At 36.5% G+C, this 20,169-nt stretch overlaps 1 protein-coding gene across 1 annotated transcript in view; it reads left to right on the top strand.

Moving 5' to 3' along the window:
* Positions 1-20,169, top strand: part of ITGA8 (integrin subunit alpha 8) — a 122,790-nt gene that overhangs the window by 51,970 nt on the left and 50,651 nt on the right. Inside the window, exons 16-21 of the mRNA XM_009275732.1 lie at positions 6,315-6,370; positions 6,896-7,050; positions 8,172-8,309; positions 8,777-8,844; positions 10,027-10,174; positions 16,893-16,985. Coding sequence (XP_009274007.1) covers positions 6,315-6,370; positions 6,896-7,050; positions 8,172-8,309; positions 8,777-8,844; positions 10,027-10,174; positions 16,893-16,985 — 658 coding nt within the window. The remainder of the gene's footprint in view (positions 1-6,314; positions 6,371-6,895; positions 7,051-8,171; positions 8,310-8,776; positions 8,845-10,026; positions 10,175-16,892; positions 16,986-20,169) is intronic.

The following is a 20,169-nucleotide window of genomic DNA, read 5'->3' as shown; positions in this document are numbered from 1 at the left end:
GGTCAGAGAGATTCCCCACACTGGAGACATTCTTTATAGGAGACGAGTTTTAAAAATCATCTCAAATGTAAGAGTCAGCAAAAGAGTTTTTCAACAAATTGATAAATATGAACTGTAAAAAATAATCATGACCAGAAGCAGTTCATTTAAGAGTCATAAAGGAACTCAACTCTGATACACTTAAACCACTAAATATATGGGCTTTCAATGCGTTTGATGCAATTTGTGACTCAGGAAGTTCCTAAATCTACTGATTGTGAAAATCTGGGATGGGGCTGTCAAGAGATTTTCATTTTTGCTCTGTTCTTTTATGCTTTATGGGACTTCTCATATTTATCATAATGTTCCTTATTTCTACATCCTGTGTAGAAAATCACCCATCTACAGAGCAATGAAGAATGCACTCGTTAGAACTATGCAGTCCCAGAACTTTAAAAAGCTTTGGCCTTTCTGGAATAGGATCCAGATCAAGGTCCGTCCTGATTTTTTGATTCAAGCACATTTTGTTTTAATAGTTGATATAATAGAGAATTTACAATATCAACATTGGGCTGAAACGTGTTCATTGATCCAAATTATGTTTTTTCAGAACTTCAGTTTTTAAGACTTTTTAAGAATGCTTTATACCATAATGGAAAAGATTTCAAAACCATAACATTTACTGATAGTGTACTGAGAGAAAAAAGGTGGTTTTTTGCACAAGAGTAATAAATAAAAACATCTCTGTTAAAACAGTATTCCTGCTGTGAGGTATTGTTTAAAAAAGGGAGAAAAAACAAAGTATGCTCCTTTAACATGTAGTTTTTTCATTACTTTTCATTTTTGTGTTGCAATAAGCCAGAAGATGTTTGGTTCACATCTACAAGAGTTTTGATAGGAGCATAATTTGCTTTCTGTCTGCTTTATTCTAAAATACTCTACCCTAAAGATTTAGTTCATATTACAAAACAACTGAAGAGCAGCTGCTATTTTCCATGCCGTAATTGTTCTCCCTAGTTGATATAAGCTGGTATTGTACATATGAAAACAATTAGTAGGGAAACTCCAACAGGCAAAGAATTCCTCAGTCCCATGTGATAGATTTCTGTATCTCTTAGCCAGCTGTGCAACTTGTATAAAATGTCTACCGACTGACACTGCAAAATTAGAATGAAAGGAAACCTCCTACCAGAAAAGTTTCAGGAAGTGTGTGTGTATGAATAATGTGGATTATTGTACATTTTCAAGTGTTAGGAAAATATTAATTTTGCCATGATATAAATTGGAAAGCTGAAGCACAGAGGAAACATGCACAAAAAGTCATTTTTATGCCCAGCCCTAAGAGAATTGTCCTGAACTTCTAGAAACATGTAATTCTTTCTCTGCTATGTTTAAAACATGGCTATTTCTAAGTTCCCAAAACTAACAAATTTGGAACAAATTCTGCAACTTTGAAGCTATTAAAGAAAACGTAAGAAGACTTTTTTTTTTTTTAAGGTGTGGAAGTTGCAGGTTAATTTCTGTAAAAAGGAATAAATAAATCAAACCTTTACATTTTTAAAAAGCTGTTTCCACATCATATGATTTATTAAGTCCAAGACTGGGTTCCAGCTATCAAGAGGACTAATTTATCTCTGCTTTGGTATTTTTATTACCATTTGAGATCTGATTATCCACTAGCCACTTTGCTGCTACTTTGTGCTTAAATTATATCTGCAAATTTTATTTACTCCACCTCTCACTAGCTTAAGGTAGTGTGCAAATACTGTTACTTCCATTTGGCAGAGGAACAAGAGGTCAGAGAAGTTACCTGCCTTACCAAAAATTAAGTAGCACAGAAGTGTCATTATGATAATTATGATAGAAAGTCAATTTGCAGAATATATTTTTTATTTGTTAGTGCTTTTCAGGTTTGGATGTCTAATCTGAGATGTGCCTTGGAGGCTTCTTCAGGGAACCCAGATATCCACCTTCTGTAATCCCACTAAACCAGAGGCAAACTGCTTAAAATTTCTGATCCTCAAGTTCCTACTATCAAAAAACAGTTTGAAAAAATTTTGTCATTCTTTTATCTCCAAATGTGTTGTTAGTAAAACAGCAATAAAATATTTATAATCTTGAGTCAGCTAGATTCAGTAAATGAAACATTTCTACATACACTTCAAAAAAAACCTGAATACAAAATTCCTACCAAAAATATAAAATCCAAAAATAATAATGTTTCAACTCTTCCTAACTGCCTAATTTTTGGATTATTTTTCTAATTTTGCTCCTTTCTACTGCTAGTATTTTCTTTTCCCATTGACTTAATTTGAAACTGGATGTGATCGGTGGCCCATGGATATGGACCTAAAGGCCTTTGTACTTTGTTGAGATGAATTTGTGTGAGAGTTGCCATAGACTGTTGGCCAGCCTGACTCCATGAGTCAGATAGCAAAGTCATGGCCAAGAGTCAGAAGATGCGTACCTCACACCTCAGGGGCTGATAGGAGGGAAGTAGGCAGGTGGTAACAGTTGCTACCCAGGAAGCCCATTGCTGTGTTGCAGACCTCTGCTGTGCCAGGAATGCAGCTGGGTAATTTGATGGTATTAGTTTTAATAGCCCTAAAGACATCCAAAAGAGTCATTTGAGTTACCTACCAGCCCTTGTGTTACCACAGCCTGGCCACGTGATGTAGCCTAGCCATGGAAAGCCTTCGGCATTAGAGCTCCATTGCTCCATGCTCCATAGAGGGCATTGTGGGTCACTGGGTTAGGCTGTGGCATAACAAAATCTAAAAGCAGGCCAAGTATTAGAGTATCATAATAGAAGCATATTTACTTGTTTTTAAGTATTATTCTCAAAGAGGAAAGAATTTGTTTAAAGGTCATTCACCAGTAGATGATAACAGCTTCTGCTGTTCTTCTGTAGAGGTTTGTGACCTTGCAGGTTGCGTATCAGCCTCACACAGAATGGAAGTCCATAGCATCAAAGCTTAAAGTGCCTTTCTGCTAAGGCATTATCCATTCTTCCTCCCCATGTGCAATCCTGTGTGCTAAAGAAATTGTCAACAATGACAAATGACGTCTGGTAGGATCTGGTAATTCCTTGCTTTTCACTTCCTGAAGTAAGTTTCCTATTTTTTTCACCTACTAGAATAGCCACACTAAAATAAATTCTTTCTGGTACAATCTGCGGTCTGGAAAACATTATTTGTGGGTAACTGACTTTTTTGATTTTCTAAGGAGTAACCATTTTGAGTAATATTAGGTAATTTGGTTTGACTTCTAAAGAGACTACCCCCATCTATGCCATGAGTAATTTTGAAGAAAGAGGAATAGTTTTAAGCTTCTTGTTCTAATAATATTAAAAATGTTTCTGTCTACCTGAAGAACATAAAATTATTTCAAACTGCTTTGTTACCCCAAGATGACCAGGAAAAGCTAGTGTGTTCAGTTTTAAGGCTTTCCCTCCATTTTGTAACTACAGTCAAATACTATTCAAACCATAAGCTTATAGTGATGACAGACACTGCAGAATAAATGCAATGTGGGGATCTCTGAAGAGAGTCGAGGTTGCTAGCACATAAAAGTTCATATGCTTTAGGGTGATGGACTGTTTCCCAGTTGTTTCTTCTCTGCTGAAGTTTTCTTCCTTTGATTGTTAGTTGTCTTGTTTGGTTGATTGCTCCTACAAGCAAGCTTGAAAGCTCAACTATTATATTTCTTACTGTGCCTAGGAGTCAGATCTTAAATCTCATAAATCCTTTAGACTCCTGTCCTCTTTTGTGGTCTGTCTCTTCCTCTGCTTTTCTTTTTCTCACAGCTAAAGTATCCCTCAACATCTCCATAGCATCTTCTTGTCGAAGTGATGAGCCAATCTCAATTTGTCTGGATTTGTGATCAAAATCTGTGATGTCTTTAGAATTATTTCTGAACTAAATATCCATAAAATCACAAATGTGTGGCAGAATTCTGCTAAAGCCATAGTCCTGTCTTTTGCATGGCCAGAGGCTGGGAGACTAATAAACTCCAAATTTTTGCTTTTTTGCATTGCCATTCCCTTTTTGACATGCTCTGCCTGGCGTGGAAGGATTAAATCTTGGCTCTTACAGTAATACTTAAGAACATGACTTTGGTTATCAAATGTGTGTGATGAATTATTCTATTCATTACAGTAAAATAAACATACACTGAAATTGTGCTGTTTAACAAGTAAAGCATTTCAAGCTGGATTTTTAATTTAACCTTTTTTTAAACATGACAGTGCAAAAATTATGTGAGACCTCCAAAGCAAGAGCACCAAGTTTAATACATGATGGCAGTTTATGAGTTTACATTTGGGAAAATACATTCTTATGCTATGACATGCGAGACGGGCCTGTGAAGCCTGATGTCTAAATTGCATTTATGCAGTTACACAAGCTTTTCTCATTTTTGTTGTTCTTGTCCTTGAGTATTAGGAAATAATCGGTTCTTCATCCATTAACTCATAATTGTAAAGAAGTAGGAATATGACTGAATTTGCAATTTCTGCATGGAACATGAATCAACACTCGTAATGTCATTTGAAGGCTACAGTTAAGTGGAGTTTAATGGCATAAGGCAATTTTTTTGCCCAAGAGGAAAGTGTTTAATAAGGTCATGAGAGTTACATGAATCCCAGATGTGGCACAGTTTCATTACATTTGTCAGAGGAAGCAAACATGCAATTAGAATGTGATTACAGGTTATTTTAAAGGTTATGTTACTGGTTTTGAATTCACTGCATGGAGAACTTAGTATATAGAATAACAGTAGTGAGGAGATTAAGAGCAATATCTAATTCAAATATGTTTTTATTTAACCCAAGCTGATTTCACATCTTCCAGTGCTGAGCTACAATCCTTGTTTAGCTGAGTCTTACATATACAAAACAAAACATTTTCTGAACCCATGAAAATATTCTGTAAGAATGATTGGTAACCAGGGACACTTGCAAGTTTTAGGAAGTCCCAAATCTTTCACCTGAGCAATTTTGTTACATTATACGGGACTTCTTTGGGAATAATGGTGTGGAGAACTAAGTCCTTGTAGAGTGTGACAGCAGAAATCAAACATGAAGAGCATCTTTCCAGTGACAGATTTCTTGTTTTGTCACTCATCAGGGAAGTACGCCCTGCTAATAGCATCAGCAAGCATCATTATAACTGTTTCCCTAGCCATCCAGAGTAATTTGTGAAAGCTTTTTTGAAAATGTCATTCAGTTAAATATTTATATAACTTGCATAGACTCCTTACAAAGTGAAACTTTTCTATAAGCATTTATAATTTTTAGGGTTTTTTAATTAGTTTTTACAGTAAGTCTTGTTAGAAGGTATCAGCAAATAAAACTACAAGAGGCTTCTCCTGTCGGTTGTTGAGTATAACTGCAAATCTATTGCCTGTCTTACAGAGAAGTGGAAATAAATGTTTATTATGAGAAATAAACTGCAAATCTATTGCCTGGCTTACAGAGAAGTGGAAATAAATGTTTATTATGAGAAATAACTAATTATGGCTGAGGTGATGTTTGTATACTACAGTTACAATTGTAATGTGAATATTGCTAGGCTCAATAAAAGCTTGTTTTCAATAGGCTCAAAAAAGCTTGTTATAGACTATGAACAGGAAAATGAAAAACAAATAACTTACAATGTGTTGCATTGTGTAGAATGCGTTGCATTAGCATACTAAATAATGAATATGAATAACTAGTTTCTCTATGCTTTGATTTAGGTCATATATCTGCCAACTTCCGCAAAACTTAGCAAATTAAATACAATACATTCTGGTTAGTCTTGTGCAACAAAAATTGAACAATTCAGTTGGTATGTTTGGAATTAATTATAGCCTCTTGAAATCATGAAGTCTTACAGTAATGCCAATGGAAATCATCCTGTGTCATTTTGATTTGCTAGAAAACATCTTGGGTGTTGACTATATGCTCAATGATTTTTCCTAATTGACCATGAGACTTCTGCAGACAGCCTCATACAAAGGTGGTTTGCTGAAGCTCAACATAAGGAACCCAACTTTACCAATAGTATTAGAAAGGTGATCTCTGTAGGCTGTCTCAGGAATTAGTGGGAACAGAGACTCTTCTCCATATCTTTCCCAGGAAGATACTCAGACCCTGTCTTCTTTGATTATTAGTGGAGCCTAGGAGACTTGCTAACTTAGTTAGGGAATATCTTAGGTTGCTAAATACAGATCTCAGTGTACATCTTTTTAAGAAAAGGAAAGGAAAACTTGAAAGTTATGACTTGGGAACTGCTGATTCCCAGGCCAGCTCTCTTTCTGCTAATAATTACTTCTTCTTTTTTTTATATATATAGCTTTACTGTAAGAGTCTGCGCAGCCTTTGAAGGTCCAAGTATTTCAGATGAGATAGGTAAGAAATGTTTTATATTCCTATAATTTACTCTGGCCCACTCAATTTCAGATGTATTTTTTTCTTACACCTTGAAAGACGATAGGAGTAAGATCCTCCTAAGGCAAGAAAATACAGTTTAAAAGATATATATATATGTAGATATATTTATTTCACAAAGCTTTTATTATTCACTTGAAGGATTTTTTTTCAGTTTAAGCCATTTTCCAAATAAAACCAAGAATGTACCCTGTTGGAGAATGTTCTGTTTAGAAAAAAAAATAAAAAATTTAAAAAAAAAATTGAAGAGATGGAAATCCTGTACACGTATGATCTGTAAATGAAATTAGAATGTTTAAATTACAAGTATTCCATACTTCGGATCAAAAACTAGTGTGCTGCTAAACAGACAGGCACTTAAAGCATGGATTAGTTTTACTTGGAAGACTTTGTTAGATTAATTAACTATAATATATAATGAATTTTTGTACTATTTTTTCTTTCTGTGTTAAATAAATAAATATTTGATTTACTTGTATCCTTTAGTGCTGAAAGGTGAATTGCAATTAGATTCATTGAAACAGAAAGGAGCTGTTAAGAGGACCCTCTTCTTTGATTACCATCAGTCACATCATTACTTCTCCATTGTGATAGAACGACAGAAACAGCTCCATTGCCAGGACTTTCTTGTTTATCTCAGAGTAAGTTGTTTAAAATATTTTGGACTGTCATCACCATTTGAGTATCAGGCATTTAAAGATAAGAATAAAAAAAGGAGCCACTGGAAAAGGAAGAACAATTTCCATTGTTCTTATATCCCAAAATTACAGAAATGTGAGATTAGAAAGGCCTCATCTGGGTGTCCAGAACATTCTTCTACCTGGGCAAAATTTCCTATGTAAATCTTTGGCTCATCTTTTGCCAATGTAACTATAAAAAAAAAGACTTGCTTTGAAGAGCATATGTTCCTCTGTGTACAAATACATTCATTTTGCGCTCTTCTGGAAATTCTGATTAAATACTGCATCTCCTGATACAAAAATGCAAGATTGCTCTCCCTGTAGTATTCACAGTGGGATAATCAACTAAACATGTTAAAGGTCATGCCAATTCCATTTCAACAGGTATTTTAAAGGAGTGTCAGCAGCACTATTGGCCTAAAATTCATATATTTTAAAAAATATTTTTAGGATATTTTAAAATGTTTTTAGAAAAATTAAAACTGTGTTCTGAAGGAGAAAGGGTCATTGGTTACTCACTTGCAGCTGGAATTACCACAAGCAATTGAAGCAGATTCCAGGGCTGGTCCTAGAAATGCAGTGGGAGGTGAAATGGAGGAATCTCAAGCAGTATGTAAGGAAGTATCTAGGCAATAAAGGTGGTGGAGTTTTACCATTGCTGATCCATATAAATTCTTGGTTATGGAACAAACCAACAGTATTACCTCCACAAATCCACACATGCCCTCCCTCCATTCCGAAAGGAAGGAGGGCAGTAGCTGATAGGAGTTGGTTCTGTGTGTCTCTTTTTAAACAGCTTCATTTTAGGCTAATGCTTTGAAAAAATTCTGAGTCTACTCAGCTCAGCCAGCTTCTTCCAGATGTGGGGCTGTGGAGGCAATGTGTTCTGGGCATTCCAGTTACTGGTGAGTCACTTTGCTTTCCTAATGACATTACATACAGCCAGAATTTGGCCAGCAGCTGTCAAAGAACCGTATCTTTACCTTCAGTAAAGACTGAAGTCTGAATCTGTTGCCATATCATACTAATCTGAAATAATTATATTAAACCATTGGTTTTTATTATGTGATTGTCACTCACAGGATGAAACAGAATTTAGAGATAAATTATCTCCCATCAATATAAACTTGAATTATAGTTTGGATGAATCCAATTTTGAAGATAGCTTGACTGTGAAGCCCATACTAAACTATTACCAGAAAAGCTCAGTAACAGAACAGGTATGAATTTTGCATGCCACATTTTCTGTATATAAACGTGAAAGCATTTACAAATACTATGTGTGTCGTCTTCCTTAAAACAGAATATCATGCCCAGAAATTACACAACAAGGATTTAATTAATTCAAAATGTAAATTGAATATAAATATAGAACCAGGCAGGCCTTTAAAGCATTTCCAAAACTTTGTTGTGTTCATAGTTTTGATTGCATTCTAGAATATGTAAGCCAAGTTAGTGTGGGAAAGGGCCTGAAAGATGATATTGTTCTGCTAAGGACGTAGTTGACAGTCTAAATAATCTCCAACTACTCATGTGGAAAGGAACTTATAGAAAGGAGAAGGATTAATTCACTAGCACAGTGCTAGTGATATTTAGGACATTTAGGTTAGTGATATTTAATGAAGTGATTTGGACTTTGAAGCATGTACTAACTGTATTATAATTTTTTTATTTTGCAACAATACAGGCTTACATTCTGGTTGACTGTGGGGAGGACAACCTGTGCATTCCTGACTTGCAGCTTTCTGCTATGCCGTAAGTTAAATAAAATAAATGATGCTGTATATAACAAATTCCAGACACTTCTAACTGCTTTAACAGAATTAAATATGTAGAACACAGTTCTGTTGTTTGCTGTATCTACTCATTCTTACCTGATTTCCAGATCTTAATTTGCGCATCCATTTCATCTAGAAAACTGAGCAATGGAGAAATATACAGTTAAAAAATGTATCATTGTCAGACACATTCATGGTGTTTAATGGTTATAGAAAATATAGTTTGCAAGTGTTTGTTAGGAGTGATTCTAGTTCTCTGAATGCCAAGAGATAATACAAATTGTTGTTCAAAGGACCTGATTTCCAGATCTTAATTTGCGCATCCATTTCATCTAGAAAACTGAGCAATGGAGAAATATACAGTTAAAAAATGTATCATTGTCAGACACATTCATGGTGTTTAATGGTTATAGAAAATATAGTTTGCAAGTGTTTGTTAGGAGTGATTCTAGTTCTCTGAATGCCAAGAGATAATACAAATTGTTGTTCAAAGGAGATTTTAAATTTTTTAATCTTAATGTGCCAGTGACTTTGAACTTGGGACACAATTCTCCTGAACTCAGTATACAGTGAAGTAAATGAATCTCAGAATAAAAAAATTCAAAACATGGCAACAATTCCTCCTATGGAGGGAGAAATATGCCAAGCAGGGCAAGTGGGGAACCTCTGACAGTTATCTGACTCTGTGCTATCAAAATCAGTACAATTCTGTGAAAAGAAAGGGCACAGTGCCGTTGCAGGTCTCAGGAGATATTCTGTCTTTATTCATTTTACAACGGGCGTGAGGGGAAAACTGGAATCCTACCACCTTTGTGCCCTCACGAAAACAATGCTGATGGGATCCCTGTAGCAAGTAATTCCTCTACTAGATACTTCTTTCTGATTAGAAAGTAGTCAGGCTCTGAAATTTTATATAAATAACAGTCAAGTTCTGTGGTAGTCCACTTTGTCCATGGTGGTGTTTTCTCTTGATCTCTTTCCTACCCAGGTGCTGGCGTACTTTTCCATGGGGTCATTTTTTATGAAAAAGTTTTATTCTCTGTTCGTGGATGTGTTCATAGAACAGATGCTATGAGAGCAAAATGTCCTTCTGCTTTATTCATACGTAAATTGTAGTTGTGCATGTTTTAACTCCTGACAAGTAGTATGTTCTATACAGAGATAAAGATCAGCTAATAATTGGAGAAGAAAACTGTGTCATGCTCATAATAAATCCAAGGAATGATGGAGAAGGAGCCTATGAAGCTGAGCTACATATAAAGATTCCACCTGAAGCAGATTACACTGGGGTTGAACGCAACAACAAGGTAAATGAAAATCAAAATGTTAGCAATAATAAAGCAGAAGAACTGAGAGCAAGGTTAACCTACATAGGCTATACCAGCTGAAAGCAGCAAGTAGAGAGGTGCCTCTTAGGCAGGGAGATTCCATTGACCATCAGCTATCCTTGCTCACACAGTCCAGGCTAAAGATTAGCTGTGTCAGCAGAAGATGGGAAGGTCAGGACCATTCTGTTCAGGGTCAGTTCAGGTCCAGCACCTTGCTATTAACTTAGTTATAATACCGCACAAATACTGTCACATTTCTCCTAGGGCTAGAGATGTTCACATCATTCAGATTTTGAACCAGTAAACCCTACCAGTAGCAGGGAGTGATAGTGCAGAATCCCCTGAGTGCTTCCAACTTTGGATCCCGTGGTACCAGCTCTCAGTCAGAGCTAATGAGCCCTGCTGAACCCCAGACACTTGGACACCTCTGTCTCATGCTCCCAGCACACCAGTGTTTTACCATTATTAAGGGTATCCCACTCTCTGATATCCTGAATAGTTGGACATTAACTGCAGTATAAACTTGACAAAGTTGATTTCCTTTGTAGTCAATTATTTTATCTTATGGATAGGCCAAAAATGCAGTCATAATGTAAAATGTGCCAGTGTTCACAGAAGGACTGATGTTGACTGAAGTCCTGCTGAGCTGTGCTGAACATACAGTGTTTCCTTTTTGGGTCTGTTTGTTTTTTAAGAGCAAAGATGAAACACTATCCTGCAAACAAGCAGAGTGTTCATGTATTCTCTGTTGGACAGCGAGTCTGAATCGCCTCATCTGCACATAAATCTCCCAAGCTGTTGCAACATGAGCTTGCTTTTTGCTGTCAGTGCCTGGAATGTTCAGAAGGGCCTCAAGGGTGAGAGTGGGAGAAAGCAAGTTAATTTCCTTTCTAAAGGCAAATGTTTTTAAGGAAGTTGAAAGTAACTTACAAAGTATTTCCTTATTCTCATTCTGTCAGTGTCTTTATTAATGGACTTTTAACCCAGTTTGAAAAAAATGACAAGAATTAATGATGTCACCGAAGATAAGAATACGGAAATTCTCTGCAACCTCACTCCTCAGAAGCATATCGTTGTACACAAAACAAATAAGTAAAGACACCAGCCTCTTTCTATTATTTCTTTTGTTCTCTTAGCATAGTCTCTGTTTTTTTGGACTGTGATCTACAAAACTTAAGTTCTCTTTAATATACTACACCTGGTTATGTTTTTCCTTTGTTGCTGTTGAGGAATCTGGAAATTCTCTGCAACCTCACTCCTCAGAAGCATATCGTTGTACACAAAACAAATAAGTAAAGACACCAGCCTCTTTCTATTATTTCTTTTGTTCTCTTAGCATAGTCTCTGTTTTTTTGGACTGTGATCTACAAAACTTAAGTTCTCTTTAATATACTACACCTGGTTATGTTTTTCCTTTGTTGCTGTTGAGGAATCTTTGGCTGTTCTTTTAGCCATTAACAAGAATGTCAGGGGAGGCACTTATTCCAAAACCCACAGCATATATTAGCACGTATCTATCATTTGGACTGGACAGAAATCACTCAGGGCTTTTCATTATTTTAGGAAAAATTGAATTTTGTAGTGCCAGCAGGGTAGACTCTTGGGAAAAGGAAGGAAAAAAGAGGTGGGAGATTCTGGTGCTTTGAAAGAATAAGGAGAAGCTAGAATGGGTTGAGAAAGAGTGTTAATGTTCTTTTTCTTTTGAAAATAAATTTTTAAAAGCCCAGGAAACGTAATGCAACTTTTTCATTTTCTTCAGATTTTGTGGAAGATGATAAAATACATTTTTGACAAGTCCAATTCTGAATCCTTCTGGATGTATAGAAAAATTGCCTTCATTTTGCCCGCATTTACTTAGTTCACTACAACACAATTTATTTCATATTCTCTTACTTTCCATACTTATTCCATTCAAAGAGATGTCATTATGTTCTTTCTGAGAAGGATCAAAACATTAGTCCTACTATCTACATCATTCTTAGTGTCTTCCCTTCCACATTGCAGGTACAGTTTTCAAAAAGATTACATATGGTACTGAAAGCAAGTTTATTCTTTCTATTGTTTTTATACTGTAAATGTATATCTTTTAAAACTATGGTCTTCATGATATTATGGTTCCATTAAATAAACTTAAAAAATCACTTCTAAGTGCATTTGGAAAAGAAACTGATATTGTAATTTTCTTCAAAAAGACAAAGCTAAAACTTGCTGGCATTTAACTGCTGGTGGAGGTTGGCTCTTGTATGTATTCAGTTGCTTTTCTGTACTGCCATATGTCACCAAAAACTGCTGTGAACATGACAAAGAAGAATATAAAATCTTTGTAATTTAAAAAGAAAAGTTAGAATGGAAAAACATGTTTTTAAACTCAGACATTCTTTTATATACTTCCTGTTCTGTTTTCTCATTTAATTCATTCTGTCCAATGTACAAATTAAGTAATTTGACCACTCAGAACAAGAATTAGGAGGTTTTTTCAGATTTTTTCCCCAGAGTGATCAGAATCCTAGGTATCAGAGGTTCATGTGTTACCAGGATGACCAAATTTTTAGGGGTCATAGTATAAATGAGCATAAATTAAAGAGGGACTCAATTAATTCAACCTATAGGGCTTTAAAAAAATATGGCAATTTGAACCACTTGACAGGAGCACAGAAGAAATTATCACACTGGTATGCAGTAAACACTGAAGTATATGGAAAAAAGGTCTCGGTCTGTGGGTACTTTGAGGCATGGACCATAGATGAAAATTAACGTTTGGCTGTCAGTTGCAGTGGAGTCAGGATTTCACTTCTTATTTTTGTGTTTGGGCTGCGCCCTGCCAATGAGGCATCTGTGACTGCTCCTGAAATGTCCTTAATTTAATACAGAGTATTTTCAGCAGGCAGGTGGATTTGTGGTAAAGCCTGTTGCAGTCATGCTCTTAAAGCTCTGCATCTGAGGATTTCACTGACCCTTCGATGTTATCAGTGTTTACAGTGCTCTGTGTAGCTGTTTTTCTCCAAACTGCAGAATTCCTTGTATTAAGGCAGAGATAATATTCACCTCAGAGCCAGCAAAACACGTAGACTGAGAGCAGAATAAATGAAATGTAATGAGCTGAATAAATCACTTGATACATTTCTGATGGAACTGAAAACTCTTTAGAATCAAATCATTCTACTATGCTGCCATCATTTCAAAGTAACTATACTCATAGAGGATATTAGGCTACTTTATTATGGGGCTACTCTGGATTTAGTCTATCTAATAGAGAAACAAATTTATCCCTTAAGTGCTTCCTGTCCAACCTGACTTTTTTGGAACAATTTGTTGGGTTATTCTATATCATTTGAATTACACTCGGAAAGTGTTAAAGTCAACACTTAACTGAAAATTCACTTGCCTTCTACCTCTTCTCTTCAGCTTTATGGAATACAATGTTTGACCTGCCTCAGTTGTCATTATCTTGTTATCTCAGGCCTGATTCTGTAGCATATTGTACATAGACAGTGTAACCATATCAAGAGTAGCATTTTGCAGAGATGTACATGATCATATGCAAGTGAAGAGCCAAGTGAATGTGTGTGATCTTAAAGTCTGAGGTCAAGGATATGATTTTGAAGTTTCATTGACTCTTGCACATACTGATACTTCCTTCAGTCAAAAGCTGATTAATGAAATATAATGACTTAAAATTAAATCAAATGTGTTATTCATTTGTTGTGTTGTGGAAACATTTAGAAGCTCCAGAGACCAGGTAAATGAGTAAATTACCACAGCTTTACAAGTTACTGGAAACCTGTTGGCTTGTAATAACTATGCATATGCAGTAGGTGTGGAGTTACTGGAATTAACTTCAATGAGAAAAGTATAACCTCGTTATATTATCTCACATTTCCATGGGCAGCAGTAGATCCAGAGACAGTATGTACTTGCTGTATGGTACATTCTTACACTACAATAGCATGCCTGTGTGTTTGAACCCCAAGCCATTGCCTGAATACTGTGCACTAATCCTTTGCCCAGTGAAAGAGTTCCCCATATTGAACAGCTCAATCCTGCCTTAGTAGCAACGGCTGGAACCAAAATTCACATGGAATAATTAGTAGAAGTAAATCAGGCAAATACAAAGCCCTAATAGGTATTTGTTCCACACCAAAAACATTACGTGTTTTGGCATAACTGTCTCTGCTCAGGCTGGGAACTGCAGAATTATTGCAGATCACAACCAGATTTATGCTGCAATGGATAAGCTCCGAGCCATTATCCTCATGCCTTTCTGAACTAAAGCGTGACACTCTCTTAAAATAGGAAAAAGACCTGAAACCTTCTTGTCTTGCCTGAAAATTCTTAGAATAAGGACATGGTGACTGGCTAGATGAGATGTGATTTGAGCCTTGTGAGGACAAACTCTAGTTCTTCATACATCAGCTAGATGAGAAGCTAGATTCTGGCACCTGGTACCTAATCCATCCACTTTTCCTCAGAAAATAAGATTGTAAGGTGTTGATCAAGGAAAGAGAGGAGGTGTTTTACTCTGCAGCCTGTTGTGCTTAACTATTCTGGCATCAATTAGTAATTCATCACTAAGATCACCAGAAAGAGTTTCAAGTTTGTAGGCTGCCTGGATTACTTAAAGCATCCAATCATTTTCTAGTTAAAATGCACCCTGGGAGCACACGTGTTAATTGCTGGGGTTTTGCTTCTGCTCAAGACTGCCAAAAAGACCATGTGTTGCTATAAAAATATAAATTGCTACCAGTGGCAGGTAGAAGGGTTCTGTGGCAAAACCTTCCATCTGGCTGAGTTACATATGAACTCAATGATACTGACAATACTGGGTGTATAAGTCTCTGCTCTTGCTTGCTTCCCACCTGGTTTTAATTTTCCTGTTATGTACTTGACCACCTCAAAAAGGTGATTGGTGAAAAAACAAAGGCAATAAATCTCAGTATTGAAGAAATTCTACCACAGCTGACCCTTTGTCACATCTTTAGGCTCCACAAATTAGCTTTTGTGATGCTGGTCATATAAATTCTGTGCCGTTAATCATTTTCAGTCTAAGACCACAGCCTCCAAATCGTAGAAAACCCACCAAAACTCCTATTTGCTCAGCCTTTGAGGGACAAAAAATTGCATGATAAGGGCTGATTTACTCTGCACTGGTGTGTGTGATACAGCATTAATAAAGAAACTGCAAAATATCAAATATAGATGAATATTTATTTTCTAACATTTAGACCTCAATTTCACCCCCCCAAAAACAAAATCAAAACTATAAACCCACACATCAAGCTAAAATGAAGTTTTCCAGACAAGTTTGGTTTCAGCTGTGTTAACACCCTCTCTTCTCCCATGTGTTGCTTCCCACCTCTAATTAACCAGCTGGAAAGAGTGTAAAAATCCCCCACTCCCAACCCTAGAATGGCTTGGAAAGGCTACTAGTGCACTGGACATGCTGTGTAAAAAACTTTGTTTCCTCCTAGCAAATTGTAAAAGTGTCAGTATAGTGAGGTGTGTACTGAGGGCATGCTTCGCATGGGCTCCTTTTAGGACATGCCCTATCTTTTCTTTTGATCTCGGGAAATGATAAGGTCAGTGTGTCCATGCTGGCTTTTACAGATAGGAATGAATTGGTAGTTGGTGGTCTGGAGATTTCCCAGGTCTTTTTTATATAAAGAGCATGACCTTGCACGTATTGCTTAATCTGTGAGAATCACAAATGAGAGGAAAGGTAGTGGGAGAGCCTTACAGCAACAACTAGCTGCATCCTGCTTTTACAAAGCTGATTTACTTCTGCGCGTATATGGAAGTATTTTCTTTTATTGAATATGCCAGAGAGGAAAACAGAAAAAAAACCCAAGCATTTTGTTGCTTTGTCTTACTCTGTATCTCCTAACTTCCACTATTCTGTAGCTGTTCCTCCTTTTATACAGTCTTTTGTTTACAGATGATAACAACTAGTGATAAAGACTAAAGGGTTAAAAAAAAAACCCAAACAACATAGGATACATTTTACATTAAGAGCTTTAGAGGGAAATTGTATGAGTGTATCCTCAAAGTTGTCAAACAAAACTGCCTGAGAAATGCTAGGTACAAACTGGACTTTAAATAGTTGCTGGACAAACAGTTAAATTTTACTTATTGCTATAAACAACGAAAACCTTAGCTTTTCACATTATCAGATATTATCTCCTTTGTTGCTAAATTATAAACACAGGTAACAGTTTATGTTTTTACAGAAGTATTTAATGTTCTAAGTACTTTACCATAGGTTGGAAAATAAACTTCTAGATTCGGTCTGTAATAAAGTTCTGCCAATGCCGGAATTTCACTACAGAGACTTCTAGTGACGGATAATACAACCATTGCAATTAGCGTGAGGCCTATTCTCACTCAGTTTTGCCTACTCTTTTTTTCTCTGTTGAGTCATTATAGCTATAGGAATGATTCACAACAACAAAGCAGTATGTTAAAACTAGAAACAGAGTAATGTCATCATGGCTCTTAAGGTACTGGGAAACTTTCCTGTTTGTTTTTCCCTGGCATCAGTTTCCCCCCATTGTCTGACAATAACCAATTAAATGTTTTGCTAAGTGCACTGAGCAGGTGTGTGAAATCAAAAGAAATGTCACAGTCAAAAAGGCATCACTTTCCCAACTGGATACATTTCACTGTGATCTCTGACCTCCATATTGGTGTCCTTTTGTTACAGGCACTGCGTTTATTGAGCTGTGATTACAAGATGGAAAATGAAACTAGAATGGTGGTCTGTGATCTTGGGAACCCCATGGTGGCTGGCGCAAACGTAAGGGAAAACCAGATGCGTTCACTGATTTTTATCTAATTGAATTTAAAGGGGAGCAAATGGAAAACTATTCAATTAGCAGAATGTGTTCCAATAAGCAGCACCTAAACCAAATTATTTACTTGGACAGGAAATTGTTGGTGTAGTAAGAGGCAGAACTGTGCTTCTGAAAAACTAGCAATTTGTTGTTCTAAAAGATTAATGACACTAGAGCCTGTGTTTTATTTCACTTACTCTAGATAAAATGAGAGTGACTCAATTTAAGTAACAGAAGTTGCACTAGTATAATGAGAATCCCAATCCATGATGTGATCTGTTTATTTCTCCCTTTTAGTATTCTTTCTGCTTAGGATATGTATAGTAAATGACAGCTTCTTTAGCCTGGTTCTCATCTTGAGTGCGTAAGTGTTGTCTTATCAGTTTATATCATGATTTATATCCATGAAAATGTGGTTGGAGTCAAGTTTTCCTTCAAGTTATTGATGTAATTCTAAACATTTTCCAAAGACAGCTATTCATAAATCATAGTACACATTAGATAGAACATTGTTTTTAGACAAAAGTGGAACTGAATAATGACTGATCATGGACAGCAGATAACGATTAAGCATAGGTTTGGAGATAAAAAAAGTGCTACCCATTCCACAATTGTCATCACTTGTCCCTATTTCATGACAAAACAGTTCAGGGCGATCCCAGAAGTGTTGAACTCAGGAATGTTCAGCCACGGATGCCCTTGCAGAGGAATTCTAGTGCTGCTCATAAATTCATAAATGCTATGAATATTTAACTAAAAACAACTAATCCATGCTTTTATACCTAGATAAAAAGCTGTCCTAATAAAAATGAAGCAGTCAACAGCATGAGGAATAAACAACAGCTTTTAATTGAAAACTACCACTGTTTGCATTTCATATTGGGCCTGGGGCTTTGCAAAGAAACCAAAGCAGATCTCCTTAGTATTTTCAAAATCCCTGCTAAGTTAAGGTTTAGTCCTATGGAAGATCAATATTTCACTCTTCAGACTCTATGGAGGGATGTTTTCCTGGCCTGTTATGATCTTGAAGCAGTTCCTGTTGGACCCTCGAGAAAAGAACCAAATGGGTCATATGATAGGAGACTGGGACTAGAATAAGCTTGTTTGGATCATAGGGTTAGCTTCAGATCAGTCACAGAGCTTTTGAAAGTGAGTGTGAGACCAGGTGTCTCATAGTTAACTGCCTTCATGGTCACAAGTAGTCCCAGGTGGACTCTTTGGGATTACAAGAAGCTGGAAACCATTGAAAAATGAACTCCAGGTGATAGATCCACTGGGAGCAGGAACCTGCCTGGTGAGGATCCTTCTCTGTAGAACTACTATGAACTAGAAGTCTGAAGGGGGTACTAGAAACATTTTCTGGGAAGGACATTGCACTAAGAATGCAGACTGGATAGACATTGGAGTCAACGAGTATAGAAAAGACAGTTAAACAGTTTTATAGTTTTTGTTTTATTCTACTAAATGAAACTCCTAAAAAGTAAGAGTAATTGAAAACATTTCTGAGGAACGGAGTTTTCACAGTGAGATGATGGGAGGCAATGATGGGCCAAAGCACTAGATAAATCCCAAGTCAAGGCAGATAATTTCCTGTACCAGAAAACCAGCAAAATTATATATCTGCTTAGTGGTTTTCTGGTTAGTCTCATGGCAGAAGCAAATTCTCAAGATACAGACAAAAGTGGACAAGAATCTTGTGATTGTCTGCGGTGCAGTGGGGGGGAAGGAGAGCATGAAAACCCATGGGTTTGGAAGAGAAAAGGAAGAGTAAACACAAGAGACACTAACATTGTATATCAAGCTAGGAGCAAATCTTTGTGGTTTGCATACTGTCATAAACATAAGCAATGGAAAGGTCTGAGCATGGAGGTATTAGAGTACAGCCCCTCACACTCCTCCCTTTGAATCCAAAGCCCTGTTTCCACATTGTCCTTGACCCAAAATGCTAGCAGTGTCAAGACTTCAGGAATGCTATTTGGTGGCCACTAAAGCAGTACTACTCTCACCTGTCTCCTTACGAATTCTCACAGCACAACTAATCCTGTTTTTCTTCAGAATCAGCTCTAGGGCTACCATAAATGCACTGTTACCAAATATTCCTAAGCAGAATACTTCATAAAGAAAGACTTAGAAGTAGCAGAATAAAACAGCAGGGCTCATAACATGTTTAAGGGTATTCTGGCTTATAACAAAAGAATCCCACCCTTGAAAAGTAAGGCATATGAAGATAGAGCATTACAAAGCCAGATGGCAAAAGTGTTTGATTATAGCGAGTGAAAGCTTAAAGCCTAACTTTATCTTTGAAACCAGCTCTCCTGGAAGCTTAGTAAAGGTGAAAGGACTTGAGCTTTTTCAGTCCAAACATATTTATGATGGCAAATGTACTTCCAACAGCGAAATACCAGCCCTTTGTACAAATTGTATAAATCACGAAAGGCTGCTCTGATCCATTTCCAATTTTGCAAAACAATTCTGCTCTGGCAAGAGATCAGTTATTCTCAAAATATTCGGTCAGAAAGGGACTCTTTGTGGAAGTTGTGAGGGAGTGGGAAGGGAGGGTTAGGTCAAAATCAAACATTCCTAAAACTTTTAACTATTGAGTCATTGTAATGACTTTTCAGCACCCTGAAATCCTACAATTCTTGAACTCTTTAAGATCAGCTTCTGAGTATGAGGGTTATGTCAGGATTTTGTGATGTAACCCACGGGATGTTACTTCAGTGGGCTACAGAGTTGTCTGACACTTCATATCTTCAAAATGCATTATTGTCATCAAAATTGGTATAGCTCCGACTTTTTGAAAATCTGTGTCCTTAAAATCGTTTACTGGCCACAAAAATTACTTAATCTTTTCAGTAATATCTTTGCGGTTAAAAAAAGATAAAAAAGAAGATAAAAAGAAATGGGAAGGAAAATCACACCACCATATGGCCCAGAATGCAAACTAAATGTCTGTGATACCATCTCACTGGCAAAGAGTGCTCAAAGTTCTTATTTATGACGCTGAAATGGATCAGACTGACAAGCTTCCTAATGCCTGTTCAGCAGCCTTAGCAAGTGAGATGTAGGTTTTATTATAAATTCTGGTAGAACAATTTGGAAGTTAATAGAAATGAATAGAAGTAAGTTTAGAAGACTGGGAGGCTT

Source organism: Aptenodytes forsteri, unplaced genomic scaffold (assembly GCF_000699145.1).
Source record: "Aptenodytes forsteri isolate BGI_AS27 unplaced genomic scaffold, ASM69914v1 Scaffold172, whole genome shotgun sequence".
NCBI lineage: Eukaryota > Metazoa > Chordata > Aves > Sphenisciformes > Spheniscidae > Aptenodytes > Aptenodytes forsteri.
The sequence above is the reverse complement of the archived record's forward strand: the minus strand, read 5'-3'. Positions and strand labels throughout refer to the sequence as shown.